At 41.3% G+C, this 25,699-nt stretch overlaps 1 protein-coding gene across 1 annotated transcript; it reads right to left on the reverse strand.

Annotated features, from left to right (window-relative positions):
- Window positions 1-202: 202 nt before the first annotated feature.
- On the reverse strand, window positions 203-24,901 carry CAPZA2 (capping actin protein of muscle Z-line subunit alpha 2). The gene is made up of 10 exons (XM_075274284.1): window positions 24,789-24,901; window positions 15,123-15,186; window positions 12,401-12,452; window positions 10,887-10,950; window positions 9,470-9,676; window positions 9,279-9,358; window positions 6,946-7,024; window positions 4,534-4,605; window positions 2,302-2,364; window positions 203-1,063 (listed from the first exon to the last, which is right to left on the reverse strand). The coding sequence occupies exons 1-10, from the start codon at window positions 24,825-24,827 to the stop codon at window positions 923-925; spliced, it is 861 nt and encodes a 286-aa protein (XP_075130385.1). The 5' UTR covers window positions 24,828-24,901; the 3' UTR covers window positions 203-922.
- Between the last annotated feature and the right edge of the window lie 798 nt (window positions 24,902-25,699).

The following is a 25,699-nucleotide window of genomic DNA, read 5'->3' on the forward strand; positions in this document are numbered from 1 at the left end:
AAACAAAGGGTATAAATGGCACATTAGCTAAAACAAGTATACATGGCATAACAGAAGACACTCCACACCAGTCTTCAATAATAACTAATGCTGCATTATATACAGGTAAAAAATTGCTGGGCTGATTTTTCAATAAATGTATACTCTTGAGCAAGGAATAATTACTCTAGGTTATTTATCACAAGGCAGAGATGCACTCAGAGAAATAGAAAATCTGCATTTTAATGTCACATTGAATTGTAATACATTTCAAGTGCAGAAACAGAAAAGTAAACTGACAGACATGATAATGAGTACAGGATTATATATATATTACAATTTGCCATGTTATAATACATCGGCGGCTATGTAATAAAATAAGAGTTAAGGGCAGATGGATTTCAAGCCAATTTGAATAGCTGTCTTGGGAAAAAAGCATGTAATATATATTTAAGCAATGACCAATTTATCAGTTTCTGTATGAGAGTGCTTGGGCTTAATTTTACTGTATTCACTTTAAGGGGGTTAGTTCAATTTAGCAAAATATAAAAAGATACAACAAAGTATTCAAACAAAGCACTTCATATGGCAGCGCCAAGCTGAAGAGCCTCATTGTAGAGCTGGCACAATGGAGTGTAGTACTGTACCGACAAGTCTGTTATGGCTAGATGTTCTAGTGCTTATATTTTTATCATATGGTTTATATATTCTGCTTTATGGGGGAATTGTCAAATACAGCACATATACCACCCCCTACATGTAAACAAATTGAAATGAATAAGGTAAATGTTGTGCTGTAGCTGAATTATTGTAATTACAGTGATTTCCTATTTTATAGCAAAGGGCCATGCTGACCAGGCGAGTTGGCAGTTCCAAATACTTTTGTAACCATGTTTATTTATATGCACAGACACTAAAATCATCCAGTCATGCAATGTTCACGTTAGGCATTTTGCATCTCTTTGCCAATTTTGTAACTAAGAATCTTGTTCCAGTCAATCTTGGTGCGTGTCACTGGCAGCTGCCGGCGTAAGGCTTTGAAAGTAGTGTCCGACATAGTCTGGTAGTTTTCACTGATAGCAGTCTGAGAAAGAAAGGAACCCAAGAAATAAGGTCAGTGCGTGCAATGTTCTATATATGGGAAAAAAAAAGTGATTAAAAACACCATCAGTTATGAAAGAAAAAAAACAAAAAAACAAACAAAACAGATGTGTCAGGAAATGAACACAAATATTAGAACCACCTAGTTTCAATACTGGTGGGGTCTAACCTATCGCTGGAGTAATCCTTTAAAGTCCCTACACGCAGGAACTTATGGTTGAGAAAATACAGTATGCATCAGTTGGATTGCTCAGACTGCACTCCAAATAGTATAAGGCTCCGTTCCCACAGAGTAATGCGCCGTACATTCAGACATGTATACACATGTCAGAGTGAGCGCTCAAAACAGATCCCATTCACTTCAATGTGTTCCGGCTTACGGGGGCTACACATTGAAATCAATGGGAGGCCTTCTAACCCTTTGATTTCAATGTTTAGTGCGCGTGAGCCGGCACACACTGAAGTGAATGGGATCTGTTTTGAGCACTCACACTCTGACACGTGTATACGTATCTGAATGCGCAGTGCGTTACTCCGTGGGAACAGAGTCTTACAGACAACTCCCGTCACTACAAAAAAGGAGCCCAAATCACATCTGCTGTGTTCACTGCCCAAAAGAGTTATCTGTATAACCCATGAAATAAAACCTACACTGATAATGAACAATTGCTGGCAGAAGGAATTTCGCTACTAATACAAACTGGTCGCTTACATGGGACAAATGAATGCATTCAGCTGGGAAGCAAATGGACTTCCCTGCCCTTTATAAGCAGGTTTGTTACAGTGGCCATTTCTTCTACCAGCAACTGTTGGATTGTAGCCACAGTTTCTACAAATGCAGACTCTACTTTTCTACTCCGTGAACGACTGCAAAAAAGGTCTCTTTTGCACTGTGCCAGTGACCACGTGTGCCACCAGTAGCATATGTTTGAGGTATGCACAGCTAAAGCCCCATTTATATATTCCAAACTGAACATAAAGGATATATGAACTTTCAAAACCATTTCTATTCGAAAAATCATCCACGAATAACCCAACTTGGGAAATGCCCATAATCAAAATACATTCCACTGTTTTGTCTACAGCTTCCAAGCAGACCCATGAGAACAGACTACAACCAACCCTATGTGTATGCTGATTTTGCGGTTATGTCATCCCACCCCACACTAGAACAATAAGGATGACAAAAGTTGTGTATTTTTTAAGGTCTGGAAAACGTACCTGGTACTCATTTTCAGCATCCTCTACAATTTTAATGAACTCTTTAGCAGTCTGAACTTCATTCTAAATAAGGAAATTACATTGCAGAATTATTATTATTAAAAAAAAAGACAACAATTGTGTACCTTTAACTACACATAGTAACTCCAGCTAGAAGAATAATGTAAAGTCATTTTAAATATTATGCCATGACCCAATTTGCAATTGTAACCCTGGAAATGAGCCAGCCTTGAATCTTTTTATAGAGTGTCTCAGGTATAATTTATGTACCCGACAATGGACCATTTACATGCTAAAGTATAGCGGGTCTGATGGATCTGGCATATCCATGCATTATGTGGACAGCCATTTATCTGAGTGAATGGCATGCAATGCATTTCTGAAGCAGCAAGCCCACAGCCCCTGCTTCTTTATGACATGAGATGACCTTAAATCCCTTTAATATAAGTTTTGCCCGATTTATTTTATACGGGACACAATGCAGAGAAATCATAATTATAATAGTGTAATGGGGTGTTCAGATGTAAAAAAAAAAAAAAATTGATGCTAAATTTATCACAGAAAATTTCTGCTTCAAGAATTCGAAGCAGATTTTTTTTCTGCTCGACAAAAACTGGCGTAGAATTTGGAGAAAAGTGGCACTGTATTTTGCCTTTATCAAGCAGGCTTTAATTATAAGCTGATGGAAAAGGTGTATTTTCTGCCTTCCATCCATTCAATGGGAGTTCTTAGGCAGAATCTGCCTGAAGAACAAACAGGACGCCTTTTTTCTGCCCACTAAGGGTATGTTCACATGGCATTCTGCGGCTAGCCGCGATGGGATGCCAATGCAGTGCACCAACATCCCGCTCCGGATTAGGCCCAAAGAATGCAGCCACAGAATCCACAGCAAGATAGGGCAACTCACTTCTTTTCTCTGCTATTAGCATGACTGCAGTTTTCAGCTATTAGCTAGTGGAAAAAAAGTGAACAACTCCCATTGAAGTCAATGGGAACTGTTTTTTTTAAGGCGGATGTTGAGGCGGATTCTGTGTCAAAATTTGCTCCAAAAAACTCAGTGTGAACATACCCTAACTGAAAAAAAACCCAGCTACTGCCTCCCATTGAAATGAATCGATTCCACCTCAAATTCCTGTGTGTAAACTTCTAGTAATGAGAAAGTTTTATAAAAACCAGAAAGAAAAAGTACAGTTATTTAGTTTATGGTAACAACTTTGCATTAAAAAACAATAGCCAAGTGAAATCTAGCCCACTGCTATTGTCCTGAGAGAAGCACTGTGAATTTCTAGTATATGTAATGAGCTTTCATATGTGAATAGTCATGAAATTTAGCAAACCCTCTTACAATCACTTATCCATCTGCACTAATACTGTGTACACACAATGCCTGAAAAAAGGCAAACTACCACTACAAAAGATAAAATATGTATACTTTATTGAATCAAATATAAAAAATACATAGTAAACTACAAAACATGCATGAAAAGTGAGGGGAACAATACATCCAAAACAGCATAAGGGATCAAGGTATTATATTGAAACAAGTCCCATGAAGACCCCCTCAATATATATATAAAAAAAAGAAGGAAAGACCCATCTATTCAAATGGAGTTTCTAAAGTGCCTTAAAAGATGTGCCACAACTAATAAAGTTTTAGTGTACAAAAATAACCGTATGTGTATAAGACAAGGCATGTTGTATCAGCTTAAACAAGATCCTATCATGGGTCTGTCAAAAAAATCATAAGGGCACAAGGAGCTTATAAAGGTGAAAGTATTACCTTCATATCCCAATTATGCAGATGACGCATGATAGGATCTTGTTTAAGTTGATACAACATGCCTGGTCTTACTTATACACATACGGTTATTTTTGTACACTAAAACTTTATTAGTTGTAGCACATCTTTTAAGGCACTTTAGCAACTCCATTTGAATAGATGGGTCTTTCCTTCTTTTATATATATATTGAGGGGATCTTCATGGGACTTATTTCAATAGAATACCTTGATCCCTTATGCTGTTTTGGATGTATTGTTCCCCTCACTTTTTCATGCATGTTTTGTAGTTTACTATGTATTTTTTATATTTGATTCAATAAAGTATACATATTTTATCATTTTTTGTAGTGGTAGTTTGCCTTTTTTCAGGCACTGTGTGTACAATAGCCTTGTAGCTACCATCAATAGCCCTATAATTTTGTGTGTTGTTTAAACTAATACTGTGTACTTACCGTCACAGTTAGTGACTCTGCAACATCTTTATGGCTCACTAGTTGAACATTGCCATCTTCATAATAATGAACCTGTGGGGAGAGAGGGAACAAGCTATAATGCATAACTATAATTTAGTTATAAAATGTAACATTTTCTAAGGAGGAAGGGAGTACTAAATTAATACCAGGAAGGCAATAATGAAAGTTGTCCCAGATCTGAACATTTTTGATACTAATGACCTATCCTGTGTATTGGTCATCAGTATCAGATCAGTCGTGGTCTAACACCCAAACCGATCAGCTGATGTGGCTGCTGTATGCGAAACATACAGCTGGAAGCAGCCCTGCTCCTATTCAAGTGAATGAGAGCGTGACTGCGGTTCCAGGTGCCACTGCTACATTGTACAGACCAGAAGCTATGCTCATTGTAGCAATGGTGCCTGGAACTGCAGCCCTGCTCCCATTCACTTGAATAGCTCACGGGAGCAAATGGGAATGCAAATTACAACCATAAAATGTAACTTTTTATTAAACCCCACTAAAACGTTGGGCATGACAACTCTGTACTAAATGTCAGGGCTATTGAGCTAGTCCATGGTGGGAAACAAGTTCTCTGATTAAAAGTGAGTAGTCCCCAGATATTGTGACCCAGTTCAAATGCAAATGATCCCTCACACATATATAGTAGATTCCGTAATCTATATTGTATGGTAGATGTTAATATGTCCACCACATCCACTTATTTGTGGGATGGGTAGTTAGTGGGAATTCTAGACTCATAAATTGGGTCCAACAACATTGTGAAACTATTCACATGGTTCAGGCTTTGTATTATCATAGCCCCTACCACTTTGGGATTATAGTGAATAATCTATTCATCCCTCTCCTCCTACTTACTGTGTGAAAGTGAGTGACATTGTTCAAATTATCATAAATCACAAAAACCAAAGGCTAATATAGTGATTTACGAAATCTTGTGCTGACTACACATTTCACCCCATAAAACACGATTAGGGGCTCAGCAGGAAACCATGAATATTAGCATCTATACTAGTAACAGAGAGTAACTAAGTATGCTGTTACAACTGCCGTTCTGGGGCCATGATGGTGGAAGCCAGTAATTAAATAGGAGACAGTACACTGGATCTGAGTTTCAATAACAAAGCTTCACTCAAACTCTGCCCCCTTCCATTACGTAGATGGCGGGTGTCCGATAGGCAAAAAGCCACACACCCACCTCGAAGCTGATGTCAGAAGGGGCAGCGGAGCTGTCAAGGCAACGAGACACCAGGCCAGAGTGGCCAAAAGTTAAAGAGGTAAATAAACAAGCCATTATATAGCAGCAGTTATCCATATTAGTGGCTGTAGAAGATAGTACTATTACAGAATTGTCATGTCAAAAATTTTAGTGTTATTTTAATAAAAGTTATCTTTGTAATTTGCTTTCCTGATTTCACCTTCTGAGATACCATTTATACGAATAGGAGTCGGGCTACCCCTGGCCATAAACTTAGTATATGGCTTCCGAAATGTCAAGGTACTGGACAAGCTCTTTAAGTTTCCCCTTGATGGTACAAGGAAAATTCACTATTAGTTCCACCTTTTGGAAGATAGTTCCCTATAGATCAAAGTCTTTTTTATTAAAAAAAAAAAAAAAAAAAAAAAAAAAAAAAAAAAAAAACACATACCCAAAGAGAGACATTGAATTTGAGTATTTTTGGACACACTGTACCAAAGATGATCAATTGTGTTTATTTGTAAAATGAGAAAAGGGGCTATTTGAATTTTTGTTCTTTGTATTTTAAAACATTTTATTTTTATACCCCTTCCAGGTGGTTGAACATGGGATTATTAAGCTGTACCATAGCCTATACTAAATAGCAATTTCACCATAGACTTCAACAACTGCAATGTTTTTATTGAGTCCTGCCTAAGACTTGGTTCAGTAGGAACTTTGCACTGGCAAGCCTATGAACCTTCAGAAGATCGTACAGCTACTGCAATTTCAGTTACATCAAGGTTAAATGTCTACAGTGGTATAGCGACACATTGCATTGATCGGGAACAAACATTCCTTTACCCTGTCATCAATCTGTGTAAATGTCTTAAATATCATAAAACGGCCCATATGTGAAGCTCTTCTATACATGAATAAAAAAATAAATACACAAATGGTTTCCTGGATCAAATGTACCTTTACAAGACAAGGATATGCAAAATGAAAATACCATCTGTGATAAGTTAAAAATGAGGTGATCCTATAAGGGTGTATTCACATATTATGTAACTTTACGCTAGACAGTCACTCATTTTACATACAGATTTTTAATGCAGACTTATGGCAGATACTATGGTTGCAATCTGCAATATTCTGCGGCAAACCCAGAAGAACATCTAAATGCATGTCATACACTTATAATATAACCATACCTGAATTTTTAGAATGCCAACCACCTTTGTAGTGGACTGTGTGATTGTAAACTTCCATTCTGACCTCCAGCGTCCATTCCTGTAAAATAAAAAGATTTTTTGAAACTAGAAAACACTATGGACCAGATTTTATCATGGAGGCTGATGCTGGATGATAAATCTAAAGTTTCTTTTGTTTATGCAGCCCAGAAAAAGATACAGTTACATCTAAAGAGGTTACAAGGGTTTTTACTACAAACACAACCATATTTAATTGTGCATGTAGTGCCCCTGCCTATTTACCTGTCCACAATATAGAAATCATGACTGGGCATACAAGTGGCATACTATAGAAAGCGCCGTTTGAGCGCTGGGGGTGTCCCCACTGCTGCTCAAGAACTCTCTCCAGCGACGCCTCTTTCTTCAGCTGCATCCTCCCCTTCTGTCGTCTTCTTTCTGCGTCAGCTCAGACGCCTGTGCAGTCGGCTCTGCCAGTGAGACACCAGTGGAGCCGACTCCGCATGCCAGCCGGCGGCCATATTTTCGAGGCCGCAATTGCGCACGCGCAGTATGATCCTCAAAGTCTTCGCTGAACAGAGCGTACTGCGCATGCTGAGTAAGGTCTGTACAGACCTCCAACACGTGAGTGAAGTCATGCAGGCTTCGGAGGGTCTGTACAGACCTTACTGAGCATGCGCAGTACGCTCTGTTCGGCGAAGACTTTGAGGAGCATACTGCGCATGCCCGCAATTGCGGCCTCAAAAATATGGCCGCTGGCCGGCATGCTCTACTAGTGTCTCGCTGGCAGAGCTGAGTGCGCAGGCATCGCAGCTGACGCAGAAGGAAGAAAACAGAGGATGCAGCTGAAGAAGGAGGCATCGCTGGAGAGAGAGTTCTCGGGCAGCAGTGGGGACACCCCCATCGCCGTTTGAGCACTGGGGCCCGCCCCCATTGCTGCGAGAGAATTCATTAGCATACCGGTAAAAACCGGGATTTCTAAGGAACGGCACTGCGGAGACCACGTCTAAAGGTAAGAGACAAATAGCCTTTCTAAAGGCTATTCCGACGTCTAAAGCAGAAAAAAATAGCTATTTAATGGTAGAATCCCTTTAACTTTTAGTGGTCTACAAATTGAAATATGATTACGTTCATGGCAATATCCCTTTAATCTGAGTCCCTCACAGACCCAGCATCAGCCATGAACTGAAGCAAAAGCAGGAGACAACAGGAAAGTGCTATAATTTACCATCCTTATAGCTAAACTGACTTTTCAGATTAACAAGATACTTTTTCTAAAATGGCAGTTTTAATGGGAGTCTGTCATTCAGTTGCACTGGGCATTATGTTGTGTAAGTAAATAAAAAAAATAAAATAGACACACTATAAAACAACGGTTTTCACTCTTTATGAAGTGAAATCTGTTAATTCATGGCAATAACTACACTTGCAGATTTTGCTGTGCAACCAGTCACAAATTTTGCAGGGTCATTCATTTTATTTTAAAATGTAATTTTTATTAAAGGAATTTTTCAATACACAGAAAAGAAAAAAATAAATAAACAGGTAAAGAGCATGTAAGACAAACAGGCCTTACAGTACAGGTCACCAAATATAGTAACAAATACAACATGTTCACTAATAAGAACGCTCAAGAACAAAAATGAGAAACGCAATAAACATGATTTGCAGGGTCATTCATGACGGAAAGCTAAGGGCTGTAAAGCAGGCTAAATAGGACAGAACATAAACCTAGCCACACACAGTTTCTCTTAAGGGGAATTCACCTTATGGTTGGTAATGTCTGTTGCTATTTTCTGTCACAGGATGACAGCAACAGACACCAAACTATCAGAGAATGATCACAGACTGATTCTGTGTCCGCTCCCATTGACACCAATGCAAACAACATTATGAAAGCTAGCTTTCATCATGTCTTATTACCTTAGTAATGGGAGATAAATTCCTGCATGCATGACAAATAGCTTCTGTTATGTTGTTTACATTAGTGTCAATGGGAACAGAGACAGAAAGAGTTTGCGACCGGTCTCTGACAGTTTAATGTTTGTTGCAGATGGCGGAAGACAGCAACGGAAATTACCAACAGTAGTGTGAATGTTCCTTTACATTACTAAAAAGTCTCAGTGTCCTAAAATCTTGGAAGATCCAGTCTATGTGGACAGCTGATGTTAAGTGAAGCCAGTTCATACTTAAAAGGGTCAGTATATAAGGATTGGGTAATTCTGATAGATTAGCTAGATCTGAGAAAGGAAACTAAAATATAAATTATATTAATAATAAAAGAAATTCCCAAGAAGTGAAGGTCCTCTTAAGAATGAGGCAGTGAGGTTACTTACCAGAAGTTCTTAGCTTGAAACTGGTGACTCTCAATGCACACAATTATTGTTTGCTGTCCATCTATTGTTTTGCCATACACCTGAAAACATTATTACTACATTTAAAATTTAGCAAAAAAAGAGTGCTGAAACTAACAACATGCAATCCATATTTAAGAGAGATACACAAATATATAAAATTATAGACTTACAGTACAAACTCCATTAGGATAATGATCTTTCACATAGGATCTCACTGCCGTGTCCACAACATTCCTCCAAGACTCTATTGCATTTTCTCCTTCATAGGGCCTTGGGTCACTGGCTTCCTTTCTCAAGTGATCAAACTTGAATGAAATCTTGTTTTTAGGATCCAAAAATCTTCCATTGCCAAGATCTCCATGCTCTGTTATTAATACCTGAATTAAAAACGTATTCACACATTCAAAGTTAAAATAAAAAGTGACAAACATTGTGTGAAGGACATTAAAAAGATTCAACTAGGACAAAGTCCCATTTACATGTAACGATGCAATAAACCCATATAGAGTGCTCTGTGGTTAGAAAACTGTTGTCAATGATAAGAGGTTTTTTAAATTCATCTTTTGGCACCAATTTGCATCACTGTGATAACTAAATGAACAAGTCAGAACTATTATTGTTAACGGGGTTTTTAGGGCAAAAAAGGTCTGTTAGTGCTATTAATAGTTTAATAAGTGCACCCAAACACTTTAGCAGTGTTTTGGGCGATTTCTGGCTTTCTCTGAGAACTCCTGGCATCTTCTGCATTTGTTTACATGACCATCTTCCTATTCTGTATCTTCCTACAACTACCATGATGCCTTGGGTGTCACTCAGTGCTAGCTCACACCCACTCCCTCTCTCACTTCCTCTCAGTTTCCCTAGCTATCCCACCCACTACTAGCCCTTTAAAACTAAAACTACCTGTCTTCTGGTCTGTACCTTCTGGGCATGGGAGGTAACCTCTTCTGGTCTAGCCTGCCGGCCACCCATGCCTGCGCAGTAGAGCCAGAGTGCCGGCTTGCGCAGTACTACTACGACTCGATAGTGCAGGCGAGTGGCCAGTGGACCTCAAAAAGAGGTGCCGTCATCCCAGAAGAAGTGACTCCCGTACCCAGAAGCTTCGGACCATAGTCATAGTTGGATCGGTGACGTTCCATTTCCTTAATGTCCCCTAAATTAATCGTTCATCCAGACGTTTTGGTCACAATCAGAGCTTGTTCAGTGATGAGTCACAGACTTGTCAGATGCTCATCTGATGACAAGTCTGACCCATCACTGCCATGTGAAAAATCAATGTTTATTACTAATAAATACTAACATGCAAATAAGACTTTGACAGTGCAGAGGAATTCAATGTCTTATTTATTGGGTTGAAGACCCCCCCCCCCCCCCCCCAAAAGCACCTCCATTTGATAGACAGCGTGTCTTTCTCACTTTGTACAGAATGTAAAATTTCATAAGGGAAAAAAAAAAAAATTATAATTGAGAATGCAATAGTTCTTATTTATATTCTTTTATCCTTTATATCGACTAAGCAAATCATCCAATATGACCAATAATAAAAACCAAGAATCATCTCATAAATAGAGGAACAGGTGCACATACCTGATCTTCATAGCCTTCAATTTTAACCGGGGTGAACTGATCCAAGTTGTATTGTGCAAAGGCACTAAATATAGAAAAATATTGGAAATTAACCTTTGGTACTTCAAAATCCAGTCAAACGTTAAATTCAAAATAATAAAATTACAAATATGCACCAACAATAGATTTGAACCATTTGTGTTCTAGTTCCTGTACAGTGCGGAAAGTAACAAATGCTTTGTATTACAGAGTTTTGAGAATGTCATTTTCTGGGGACCCCACCCCCCAGAGACAAAGAGCCTAGCCCCAAGCAGAGAAGTTGCCCCAGACTGCATAAACATAGTTAATTGCAGTCTATGAGAAGTACCAACCAGCTGATCAAATTTTCTGCATTATCAGCTGATTAGAATAGAAAGTAACTGTGCAATAGGCCAGGTCTTTATACAGAAATGGAATTGGTTACCCCCCTTCCCTAGATTAGGAGGGCTGCAATGGTCAGAAACAAGTCTTCCAACTCTGTAAAGGAAAAGGACATAAAATACATTCTGGGAAAAGCCAGTCAAGCCTCCATCTTGGCATGAAGGCTTGCTACTATTTTTAGGTAAATGTTTAAAATTTAAAAATTCATGTTCCAAGTTCTCCCAAATTGTCAGATACAGCTTTGGTAAGCAATATACCTTACACAATTAATCAGTTTAAGGAGGCCGTACATTTTTTATAACATTTCACAAGTATTTCTAACCCTTCATGCTCTGGCTTCCACTGGGGAGATGGGAGTCACTGTCAGGCACTTCTGATGGCAGCCTTAGTTATGTGAGAGCAGTGATCTGGCATGCACACACCTGACTTTGCTATGCATATAAGCACCTTTAGTTGACTGCTATAGAGAACTATACCTACTAAACACTGTCCACTTCAAATCTGAATTAACATGATATTAGGTGCAGTTCCTGGAAATAACAGTTGTCAGGACTACCGTTCTACTTAAAGGGGTATTCCCATCTACATAATTATTTTTAAATTTGTAGATAATTAAAAGTTAAACATTTTTGTAAATATAAGTAATTAAAAATTCTTCAGAGTTTTAAACATTTTTTCTAACTTTCTTAGTGGTGACAGTCTGTTGTCTTGATCGGTTGCCCTGGATACGACCACTAATGCAGAAACTTTCTAAGGTCAGAAAATCAGCCATGATTTCTTTATTGTAGCCAGGATATCTTCTGATACATGTAGTGTCCCCGCCTGGTAACCCAGCTACAATAAGAAAATCATAGCTGGGTTCCTGACAAGTCCCAGCCCCTACTGCTCCTGAGCAATAATTTCTGTTTGTCTAAGCACAACTGTCAGTCAGATGGGCCGACCTGGCTGAAAAACAGCTTTGAACCACTCACCTGACAGTACACAGTATAAATGTGCTAAAACTAACTGCATTGATTGTTTGGACACGGTAGAAGCTAGAGAAAAAAATCCAACTGGAATCAGTGGAGTGATGCCTGTTACATGCCTCTTTAAGACTAAAAGACATTAATACTTACTGCGCAGCACCTTCCCTGAGTAAATTATCGTTGTTAAGCAGGAACCGAACATCTGCATAGGAAAAATTTTAAGAAAGAATTATAATTCAATAATGTCAGTACTGAAAAGGTGCACAAATTATTAAGATACAGGACTGATCTGCTCTTTTTCTTCTACTATTCTGATTACCGTATATAATCGAGTATAAGCCAACCCGAATATAAGCAGAGGCCCCTAATTTTACCAAAAAAAAAAAAAAAAAACCTGGGAAAACTTATTGACTCGTGTATAAGGCGAGGAGGGGGGCGGGGTAGTTCTCAGTTTTTGGGTGCAGTAGTTGCTGGGGAAGGGGAGGGGGTGTTTTGGTTGTCTGTCTGCCCCTTCCCTGAGCTTGAGGACTGTTTTTTTCCCCACTTGGAACTCAGCCTGGCTGAATATAGGGTATCTGCAGTGCTCCTATTAACCCCTTCCTGACAGAACAGGAGCACTGCGGATACCATATATATATTATATATATATATATATATATTATATATATATATATATATATATATATATATATATATATATATATATATAGTAGACTGGGCACCTTCAGACACAGGGATACCTAATGTGTATGTATTTCACAGTAATTGTATATGTATTCTAGAGAAAGGAGTGATTTAGAACTTTTAATTTATTTCATTATATTTTTTTTAAAGCTTTTTTTCCCACACAATTTTATGGGAGATTCTATATATTACTATTGTAGTTGGTCATAGAAACCCGACTCATCCTGACTCGAGTATAAGCAGAGGGGAACTTTTCAGCACAAAAACTGTGCTGAAAACTCTGCTTACAGTCGAGTATATACATTTTTCTACATTACATATATGGTTTTTAACTACCGTATATACTCGAGTATAAGCCAAATTTTTAAGCACAGTTTTTGTGCTTATGACCATCGCAATAGTAATTTATAGAATCTCCCATAAAATAGTGGGGAAAAATAGAAGCTTTAAAAAAAAAAATAAAATCAAGTAAATAAAAGTTCTAAATCAGTCCTTTCCCTAGAATACATATAAAAAGAAAATTACTGTGAAACACATACACATTAGGTATCGCTGTGTCTGACAGTGACCGGTCTACTGAATATAGGGTATCTGCAGTGCTCCTCTTCTGTCAGGAAGGGGTTAATAGGAGCACTGCAGATACCCTATATTCAGCCAGGCTGAATTCCAAGTGGGGGAAAAAAAAACCTCAGTCCTCAAGCTCAGGGAAGGGGCAGACAGACAACCAAAACACCCCCCTCCCCAGCAACTACTGCACCCAAAAACTCCGACCATTTTAATTTTAGAAATTTTCCAGTAGCTGCTGCATTTCCCCCCTAGGCTTATACTCGAGTCAATAAGTTTTCCCAGTTGTTTGTGGTAAAATTAGGGGCCTCTGTTTATATTCGGGTCTGCTTATACTCGAGTATATACGGTATTTTTAACACAGTTTTTGAGCTGCTTTTAAACCTTTCAGGACCAAGCGTCATTAATGCCCAGGCCATGCTCAGGCCAAATTTAGCACTTTGGTATGCATTGCTTTACACATCTTTTTGGGTTCTGTTTTCCACGTGGAACCCATTGAAATCAATGGGACAAAAAGCCTCCCATTGATTTCAATGGGTTCCAGGCAGAAAACGGTACCCATTGAAGTCAATGGGAGTCTTTTTTTTCAGCGCAGATTCTGCTGCGAGTTATTGTGCCAGAAACAGCACCAACTTCCTCCGTGTGAATGCCTCCCTTAATCTGTTTCCTTCTCCATTTAGACTGATCTATTTTTTACATACAAGTCTATGAATAAGAGAAAGGAGGCTTCTGGATGAGACACACAAATGACTGTAAACTCTGCTACACTGAGTGAGAGCTGTTTGCACACTGCTAGGTCACAGGATTAGGCAATAAATCAATTAACCAGCTGGTAGCAGTCTCCTCTTCTCTCCACAAATGCAAGTGCATGGGGTGAATTCTATATAAACAGTCTGAGTGACTATAATGAGAGGGCAGTCTAATAGGTTGAGAAGGAAAGAGGTCTTCAATAAAACATACAAGTGGCGTGAATCTTCTAGACTTGATCTGCAAAGACTTTGATCAATCGCTGTTGTTCAGCAGTGTATAAAGGGTTACATGACAGCTCAATGAACATTTAGAAGGAAGGACAGGGAAAACTAAAAATATCCACATGCATTTAAAAAAGGCAGACACAGAATTCACTAAATTAATAATTAGTGTCCTGATATTTTCCTGATGTCTGTAACTTTATACTTTCTCATATTACACAGTTCCTTTTCATTTGCGTCATCTTCACAATAATACATATGCATTTTATACATATAACAGGCTTTTTTTAGGCATGTATTTATCCTCTAATATTTAAAGATACTTTGTTCGCTATATTAAATTATACATCCAAAGTACACCATGTGGAACCGCAGCCTTAGGCTATAGCCCTAGGAACCGGGCCGCAGCAAAAAAGCGCTGAGGAAAAGCTGCAACAGCAATGCATCGTGGTTTTCCCCCCACAGTTCTTTTTACAGGAAATCCGCAGAAGTTTCTTCTGTGGACTGCCTGCTTCCATTATACCTTTAGGGAAATCACTGGCATTTCCATAGGTATAATTGACATCCTGCGATTTCCAAAACGGTGTTTCCACTGTAGCATTTACGCCACGTGGAGACCTGGCCTAAAGAACAACATTACTAGTATTACTCACCATTAAACACTTCATTAAACTCTCCTGGTGGCGCATGAATGATGAATTTTGCCGCTACACGTACCTAAAAACAGAAAAGCAGACACTTATAACAAATACATTTATAACAAATCAAACTCCCTTCCAAAGACATAACACTTAGGGCTAGTTCACACGTGAGTATAAGGGGAGGTTTTTGACAGCGGATTTCGCGTCCAAAACATCCCCTTATAATGGTGGTCTATGGAGACCGCCGGGCTTCTTTTCTCCACTAGTGGTGGGCTGCTGCTAGCAGAGAAAAGAAGCGACATGCTCTTTCTTCAGGCGGAAGCCGCGCGGGCTGCACCGCACGGCTTCCGCCCGGCTGCAGCACCCTCCATGTTGGCTCATTCATTTGAGCCGACAGCGGAGGTGAAAGCCGTGACCGCGATGGTCGCGGCGGGCGGGTTTTGACAAGAGAGACGCGGCTCGCCGCGTCTCTCTCTGTGTCAAAACCCGCGCGGGCAGTTCACGTGTGAACTAGCCCTTAGTTACAATTAGAGATGAGCGAGTATACTCGATCGAATACCTCCCTGCATTGGTAACTGTTGTAAAAAAAAGCGCCTGGGTAGGTGGGAGATGATTCAAATTTTTCCCGCGTAGTATTCGACCGAGTACACCAATAACTATTGCAAAGGGAGGTATTCGATCGAATACTACTCACTCATCTCTAGTTACAATGTCACCAAGAGAGGGGAAGACCCTTTTAACTGGCTGACATGCTACTGTTCAGGCTAAAGATCAGGAAAACTAAGGACCCGAGTGGAGACTCTCCAAGAGAACCCCAGCCGAAAAGACAGGAGAGTATATAGGATTTGTTATATATATATATATATATATATATATATATATATATATATATATATATATATATATATATATAAAAATAACCAGAACCCTGACCAGAGGGGGTTCCAGGGTTTGTTTGTTTTTGGAATATATATATATATATTCCCCCCTCTGGTCAGGTTTAATAGGAAGATCAGCTCTTTTATCTGCCACTTCTAGATGGCTGGCCTGCACCTTACAAAGGTTACAAATCTTGTCTGCACACGAGCAATGATGGTCATGCTGCATCTTCATAAACCTCTGGTACAAGACACTTTTCTCTGCTGTTTTTTCCCATTCTGCAGGGTATGGATTTGTTTAAAGCCCATTAACTACACTGCTTCTGTACGTGGGTTGGTTGGGATAAATCCGGCATATATTTGGACTGACTAACCTAAAGCTCACACGAAAATAGTGGGGAAATTTAGGAATTATTATTACCAATTGGAATAGATTTGCTGCATCATTTATACCAGATTATGCTGTAAATGATATATCTGTGTCCCCTGCACGCCCCCTTCTTGAGATCATAGTGAAAATTTTAAAAAGTTACAGTTTTTCACAAAAATCTGATTAAAAAAAATAAAAAATTTCAACTGGCACAGTGCTCGTCCATAGACGAGTATTATTGTTAGTGTGTACTTATATGCAGATGGGGATACCGAACGTGTCTTTTAGGTTTTTGTTTTACATTTTCTTGGCTTTCTGGCTACCATGACCCTTCGGACGAGATGATGGGGATTGTGATGTAATAGTACAGCATGGAGAGGGAAAGGGTTAAAGGAGTTTTGCAGCCCAAAATGCATTTTTGACCAATCAGAATAGGTCCTCAGTAGCCTATCTGTGGAGGTCCGACATCCAGACTGCTGGAAACTATAGCTCTGCACTTATTCAAATGAAGGTAGCCAAGTTGCAGTACCACATAGTCACCACTATACAGTGAACAGGGCTGTGGTCATATTACCTGAATAAGAGCAGAGTTGCTTCTGCCATCTGTTCACTGCTATAGTTTCTGGCACCCTGGTCAGCAGATCTGTTAGGCTTGGTTCACACGGGGTATTTTGGACCGGAACCTGAGGCGGAGGCCGCCTCAGGTTCCGGTCCAAAATATGGATAGCCGCGACTGGATGCCGATGCAGTGAACCAGCATCCAGTCGCGCACTCCGCTCCGGATTAGGCCCAATGAATGGGCCTAGTCGGGAGTGTCTTCAGGCTGATTCGCTAGGCAAATCGGCCTGAAGAATGAGCATGTCCATTCTTTTTTCCGGGAGCCGTCTTTTTGGTCAGGATTTTGAGGAGAATACGGCCTCAAAATCCTGACCAAAATACCGTGTGCACTCAGCCTTAGAAGTCTGGGTCTCAGACCCTCACAGATCAAATACGGATGACCTATCCTGTAGATAGTATAAAAAATTTGTTTGGAGCCAGCAGACTCCTTTAACATCCTTTGCACTGTCACCACAGCAGAGATTGAATGTAGAACTGTTATGCACTAACAAAGTTAAAATCTGTTTTACTTCATTTTTATTACAGGGTAGAGTCAAAACAAAAAGGGTTGAGCAGACAACGACAACCAACCATAGAGCAGCTTCCATTCAGTCAGCACTCTGACATTGCTACAGTGTGCCCATGAATATAAAGAAGTGACTGACTAGGAACCACTTGCACATTAAAGGCCAGTGTATGCCTGTATATTATTGTTAGTTCTACACACATTTCTCTCTTTCCATGAGTCAGCTTCCTTTCTCCTGTGTGAATATTGGTTCTGTCTTCAGCTCTGCGCTCCTGTGACAGCAGAGAAGCTTCTGCTAAGCTGTCAGAGTGCCTGCTCGGTAAGCAGGTCTAAAATTAAAGGCAGCACATTGATCCTTCAGTAACATCTGCACATGGGATACACATTTCATTTTCACTCATTTTCTAGCACCTGAATTAATGTGTTTATTGGAATTTCCCAAGAATAACTCATTGTGATACAGTCAGAAAAGCAACTGAAGTATGCTGTGCTAGTTTCACTATTCGCAGATAATAAGTACTACACCACTGCCACTTCCTCCTACATGGTGTACTAGAAGCCAATAGCATCACAACACTGTGTCAACTGCTTATGTGTCCATTTATGGCAATAAAGACTTAGTAAATGACATGGGGCAGGGACAGGCACGCCTTCAGAGATCAGGCCACATAAAAGACTAGAGAATAAGGAGAAGTGACAGAAGCAGAGCACTGTACAATACAATACAGGGAGGAAGGCCAGAGATAAGCAGATATATAAGAAGCTCCACTTTGTACATGTAAAGGATACCATGCATTCCAGACACAGAGGGACAATTACCACCGTGTCACTTTACAGCAGCCCCCTATTAGTCCTGCAGACACTGTCATACACCAGTAGCTTCCCGAATTCCAGCATGCCATGTAAGCTGTAGACATGCTGGGGCATGAGGAGTTATAAGGCGCACATTTACTTGACAGGAAAAATTTTCCCCTTCATTAAAACACTTCTAGTTTATAATTCCTATATATTTATCATTGGATTTCTATGGAGATCTTTAGCTAATCTATTATCGATAGGGGTTACAAGGCTTTCACCCCAGCGCAGGGAGTGGAGTTATAAAGTGGAGTTTCATCTACCGACCTAGTAGTCTAAAGCAAAGAACTAGGGTTTATTCACACATACATTTTTTTTTTTTAAATGCAGGTAAAAAAAACAAAACCCACACACATCACTTAACCGTTTGTAACACAGTTTAGTTTTGTATATGCACATTCCCTACCACTTTAAAGTTTTATACAAAAAATATATAGGAATTGTTTAGACATTTCCCTTTTGTTCATTCCTGTTCTGACTTTGGCTGAACGAAAAATACAGACCCCCGCCCCCCCCCCCCCCCCCAAAAAAAAAAAAAAAAAAAAAAAAAACACTGCTAAGGCCGAGGCCCCAAAGTGAAAAGTTCTGCTCACTTTGTGTATTAATGTTTGAGACTTTCAACATGACCAGATCCTGTACCCCATCAGGTTTTATTTTCTGGGGCACAAACAAGACATGCAAGGTGAAGCCTCACTCTAAACGGGTATTCTTATCCCAAACCTCATATTCAGACCTGAGTTTACACTAGCAGACGTATTATAGTAAATATATTGCTTTGTTTTTCAGATTCAGATACATTGCAATATTTGGAAAATATTGTATTGTACCTGTGCTGCATGTTATGCTTGTAAGGCAGGGTTCACACTAGCGTCGGTGTCCGACAGCTACTGTCCGATGCTAATGTCCGCGCAAAATCTTGCCGTCTCTGTCCTTAATTGTCCGTTCACAAAGATGTCCGATTTTTCAAGCGGACAGCAAAACCCGACATGTAGGATTTAACTGTCTGCTTGAAAAATCGGACATCTTTGTAAACGGACACTTAAGGACAGACATGGACTGTAAAGAACGCACATGATGTCCCATTTAAATCAATGCAAAATGTAACGGACACAGCTAGTGTCCAATGCTAATATCCGCGCAAGATTTTGCGAGGACATTAGCATCAGACACAGATGCTAGTGTGCACGCCCCCTAAGAGCTAGTTCACACGGAGTAAAGCCGCATCAGAATCCGGACCAACATGCGCCTGCCGAAACTTCCAACAGTCGCGGCTTTCCACTCCGGATTAGGCCCAAATGAATGGGCTTAGTCGGGAGGAAATGACCGTCTCCCATTGATTTCAATGGGAGGCGTTTTTTTGAGCCGGATTCTGCGTCAAAATCCGGCCCATTTGACTCTGTGTGAACTAGCCCTAACTGAGTCCACCTATTATGGAAGAGGAGAGCTTGACCAAAAGCAAAGAGTCGCTTCAACAGGAATAAAACTATTAAGGAAGTACTGCTCACTGCTGCAAAACCCAGCATCTTGGCTTTTACTCAAACAAAAACAACAAAAGTGTCATTTTTGAGTAGAGCCTCAGTGGTTTACCCGCTAGCAAGACCCATCCCCTATATACAAGAGAAGTATCGTATTGCACAGGTTCCCACCTGTGGAACCCCAAGTAATGACAAGAACAGGAAGTACCCGAGTTGTGTTGTGAATCGAGCAGTAATGTGTATGCAGGACCTCAGCTCCGTTAGTCCCAAAGAAGTGGAGTAGTAGTCTCAACTTCTAGGGTAACTAAAACCAGGCGTGAATCTAAATATACAGAAGTATCATCTGTCATTTAGGTCTTACCCTTTAGGATCCACACCTGGGTTTGGTTTCGCAAACTGCATCAGAAGTCTTGAACATGTCTTCCCCCTTTATATGACTTAAATTAAACTAACACTTTATATGTTCTTATGTTACATGCGGTTTCTTAAACCTTTCAACACCTTCACCAATTTAAGCTCTTAACATCTGGTAATAGGCAGTGCTCCATCGATCCACCCCGGTTGGAATTTTCTGTCTAGGCTCTACAGTTCCCGATCACCAAGCACAGTTAGTTTTGGTGCCCAATGTGCTATTTAAAGGGGTTTTCCGGGCAAAAAAAAAAAGTAAAAAAAAAAATGCTAGCACTTCTAATGGTTTAATAAATGCACCCATATACCTTTAGCTTGTTTTGAGTGATTTCTGGGTGTCTCTGAGGACTGCTGCCATCTCTGCTTTTGTGTACATGCTCTGTTTCCTGCTATGGTATGTAACTTCCTCAGTAACCCCTCTCACTCCCTCCTTCCCCCATACAATTCCTCCCTGTCTCTCTAATTTTATTATACCTACTCAGCCCAACCCATATATTTTATACTTACCCTTCACGCTTCTTCCAGTGAGACAGCTACTGCGCATGAATGGAAGTGCTGTAGAGGTGAATTACCAGCAGCGGCAGCACACACAGACAGACTTATTACAGAGAGAGGCGCAGTCTCACTGGAAGAAGCCTGGATGGTAAGTGTAATGGGGTGATTTGGGGGTCTGGAAATGGGGAAAGGGATCGTCACTGGATAATCAGAATCTGGGTAACTATCCATTTTTGATGATTGATGTTATTTAGAAAGTAGGAGGGGGGAGAGTGTTTAGACTAGTGTAGGGATTTCTAGTTATCCTGGACAACCCCTTTAAGCTCTGTAATGTCAGAAGGGCGGTGTCAGGCAGGGGTGTGTGATTCAGAGCTCCAATCAGAGGCAGCCAGTGTCAAAATTCAGAATCACACCCCTTGCCTGCTCTTGCCTGACACTGCCCTCCTGACACTACAGAGCCTAATTAACATAGCATATCAGGCACCAAAACTAACAGCATTGATTGCTCGGCAATAGTGGGGGCTAAAGAAAAAAAGTTCAAGCTGTTCCAGAATATCAGTGGAGCAGTGACTATTACATGATGCAAAGAGATGGACCTGTTGAAGGTGTTGAAAGGCCTTCTTTAATGACTGTTCACCAAACTGACCATTATGAACCTCTCCTATGGCCGGGTGACATGGGAATGGATTGCAACTAGTTAGCTGATCTGAACTCACCAGTAGCTAGCTTGCTGCAATCTAGAGGATCAGAATAGTAGATAAACAAGTCTCACTAACATGCTGCGACTAAAACCCGCAGAGCAAAGTCACTAGCTCTTAGGGCCCCTTCACACGGCGTAAGCGCGCCGCTCATTTAGACACGTGTCTGAGCGTGGCGCTTCAAAACAGAGCCCATTGATTTCAATGGGAAGCGCGCGTATATGCCGATACAATATACAAGCTCTTCCCATTGAAATCAATGGGCTCTGTTTTGAAGCGCTACGCTCGGACACGTGTATACGTGTCTAACTGAGCGGCGCGCTTACGCCGTGTGAAGAGGCCCTTAGGGTTTTCACATGTGAACCCTGCACAACTATTGCAGTTCCCTTTGTGCACCTTTGCTATACAGAGGGGCCACTGCAATTCCTGCAGGTGGGCTGCAGAAAAAAAAAAAAACTGAAAAAAAAAACCCACTTTATTTTGTGTGGTCTTTGCAGTCAGTTCTTGCAGAGGTACAACCTGCAGATTTTTTCCTGATAGAAATTTTGAAGAGTGTTCTCAATGTGTCCCCAGCCTTAAAGAGGACCTTTCAAAAACTCCAATAAATCCAGCTCTTTTTTAATTTCTGCTGTGGGCAAACTGTTATTTATGCCACGTTGGGCCCTGGCCTTAAGGGGTTTTTCAGTTTGTAGTGGTATATCCATAGGAATTAAAATCACAATGTAAAATGGCGTAAAAAAGGCTTTTTGTGCAAATAATTTTTTTAGGCTGTTCTTGCACATGCCAAAAAAAAGGGTCTTTGCCAGGACAGGCCCATTAGCCACAGGAGATTTAGTACTTTTTTCAGTTAGGGGACGTTCACACTACCGTCTGTGTCCGACAGGTAGTGTCCCGCTGCTAATGTCCGTGCAAAATCTTGTGCGGACATTAGCAGCGGACACTAGCTGTGTCCGTGACATTTTGCATTGATGTAAATGGACATCGGGTGCATTCTTTTACTGTCCGTGATTGTCCTTAACTGTCCGTTCCCAAAGATGTCCGACTTTTCAAGCGGACAGCAAAACCCGACACGTAGGTTTTTGCTATCCGCTTGAAAAGTCGGACATCTTTGTGAACAGACACGGACTGTAAAAGAACGCACCCGATGTCCATTTAAATCAATGCAAAACGTCACGGATACAGCTAGTGTCTGCTGTTAATGTTCGCACAAGATTTTGCACGGACATTAGCAGCAGACACTAGCTGTCGGACATCGATGGTAGTGTGAACGCTCCCTTACAAATGGTGACCAAAATCCATGTTGGCCATAATCTAGGGTACATTTCCTGCTATGCACATGGGCTCCTTACTCACTTTTGGGGACAAACTGAGCCCCAACAGATGCAGGTTCCAGATGTGGGTCCTACAGATCCCTGTGGATGTAGCCAGAAATACTATAATGGCAACACTCCTCTAAATGCTCTTCTGCCTTGAACACTAGATAGGGGAGCAGTGTCTGATCATTGAGGGACCCACCACCTACCCTATCTCCCCCCCCCCATATTGTTATTTAATTTTAGAGCACTATTAATTCAATGGTACTTTACAGCTGAGGGTTTACATACAAAATATAATATACAAGTACAATACTAACAGTGACCAACTGGAACAGTGGGATAGAGGGTCCTAACCACAAGGGTGGCTTAAAATCTATGAGGGAATCACAAGAACAGGGATCTTGTGTACCTCCCCTTCCCCATTTAAGTGAAGCAATGGTAATGAATGAATGTGCACTGGAAATAGCTTAGACTCCACTTCTCTTCAGCATTCTCATAGAAATGAATGACAACACCAAGCATGTGTACCCATAGTTACATTCAACTTGTGTAAGACCCCTGCCAGTTAGACCCTTACATCCTCGGTCTGGGGATAAGTTGTGTTCATGGTAAAATCCCTTTAAAGAGAACCTGTCATGTCCTCAGGCCCATGTGGTTTTATATACAGCTAGAAAGCTGACAGTGCTCTGAATTCAGTGCACTGTCGGCTTTCCCATTATGTGCCCCTGGGGGAGAGATAGCAGTGCTGTTACAGATATCTCTAAACTGTCAGAAGGGCATTACTGACAGTCTAGCAAGAACGCCTCTCCTGACAGTGCTCGTCCATAGCCCTTAACTGTCAGAAGGGGGTGTTCCTTACCTCCCATGACACTAAGATGTGAGGAACACCCCTCAGTACTGGTCTATGGACGAGTACAGTCCAGGAAGAAGGTGTATAGCTCATATTGATTCTTTTCTGTACAGGTTTACAGGAGATCTTATGTCAGGCTACTAAAGAAATCAATCTAGTTTCTAAAGTGCACGGTATTCCTTCCAAAAGGTCTTCCTATCCAATGAGGAAACTATTAAGTTGTTGTTAGTAACAGAGACTAAGTGCTAATGACAGTCCAGCTCTTGTGTGGGCCACTTCACAAGACTTCAATAAGGTGAGGTAGTTCATTTTGTATGAAGCATAGCGCTAAATTACTATTTCTGTCCCCGCCACTGGCGACATGCTGTCCTGTGTCAGCCTCACCATTGTTCTGGTCAGTCGGAGGACGACTACAACACCAGTTACATATGGAGCCTGACGAACCTTATTAATTAGAATGGGATCCACAGGGGGTTCTCTTAAAAAAATTTTGACACACACTGAGATGGAGTCTCCAACAAAGATGTGAACTTAGTCTGTGCCACATTGACTTTGCATACATGGGGACAATGTTATGTCACTATAATGTCCATTTGCTGTAGGTCACAATCATCCTTCTTGTGTAGAACACAGCAGCCCTTCCACAGGACTTAGTAAGTATAGACTGTGAGGATAGGTAGTGCTGGCACCCTGCTTTAGTACAGTCCCCCATTGTGGACAGGAGTGAGGAATGCCCACACAATAATATACAGGGAAAGTCTCAGCCTGCGTCTATATAAGGTGCATGTCCTGGCTGTGACTGCCATAAGGTAGCACTGAGGGCTGCAGAGCCTGGCATCCTGATACTCGCTGCACTGTAGCCATCTAGGGCCGAGCCTCCCTGTGGCCCCCTGTGTGGCCGGGTCTCCACCCTCCTGGTTCCTATTTTCGGCTGAGGCCGTACAAGGAGCGGACACTCTGGCAGAGGAAGAAGAAACGAGCCGCAGCCCTGCATGGCCCGAGCGGAAGTGTGCCACCCCGGAGCTAGACTGTCACCCGGTACTGAAGTCACCTGCCAGCCCAGCCCGTAACCGGCCTCAAACCGGGCCTACACACAATAACAGACGAGATACAGCGCCCCCCACAGTCCAATCCGTGCACCTACACAGCAGCTGACAACACAATGATTACACACAGCGGACTGGCCGCCAGCGCACGGCCAAACACCAACCTTGTCCTCATCGGACAGCTGATCTTCCACGTCCGCCATCTTCTTCACCCCCTTTTCCTGACTGACTGTGCGCGCCCTCTGGGCGGAGCTTGACGTCACGCAGCGGCCGGGATCAGGGAGAAGCGTCGCGGGAGCGCGCCCAGTGACTGGAGAGAGTCACGTGTGTCTGACGGTGTGGGAAAGCCTAGGTGTGCGCTCTGTAATTTATTACGTACTCTGGAGCCGAAATAATCGGGTCCCCCCTGCGGTCAGAAATGGCACTGCACGTCCTTGTGACCTCGGTATGTTCTTGTGCAGCGGCACATCTGAGGAGCTCTCCTATTTCTTGCGATTGCTAGAAGAATCTTAAAGGGGATTTCCGGGCAAAGAATGTTTATTTTTTATGTCTGTTATTGCTATTAATAGGTTAATAAATGCACCCATATACCTTCAGCCATGATTTGAGTGATTTATGGGTGTCTCTGGGAGCTCCTGGTATCTTCTGATTTTGTTTATTTGGTTCAGCTTCCTGCTATGTAATTTGCATTCCGTGCGTATAGCCGCGACGGGATGCCGGTGTGGTGCATCTGCAACCCATTGCAGCATTCCGCTCCGGATTAGGCCCAAATAATGGGCCTGATCGGGAGGGAGTGTTGCGTTGAAGACGCTGCGGCTGTGTCGGCTGCGGAGTCCACGGCAAGAAGGGTCATCTTGCTTCTTTTTTCTGCTACTAGCTAGTGGAAAAAAGAAGCGAGTGGCTCCCATTGAAGTCAATGGGAGCTGGTTTTGGCAGCAGATTCTGAGACGTATGCCACGTCAAAATCCGCTGCCAAAAAACTCAGTGTGAACGAGCCCTAAACCCTCTCACCTCACTCCCCCTTCTTTCCTCACTCCCCCCTCCTTCCCCTCTCTCCCTTCCTCCCATACACTCT

Source organism: Leptodactylus fuscus, chromosome 5, assembly GCF_031893055.1.
Source record: "Leptodactylus fuscus isolate aLepFus1 chromosome 5, aLepFus1.hap2, whole genome shotgun sequence".
NCBI classification, from domain to species: Eukaryota; Metazoa; Chordata; class Amphibia; order Anura; family Leptodactylidae; genus Leptodactylus; species Leptodactylus fuscus.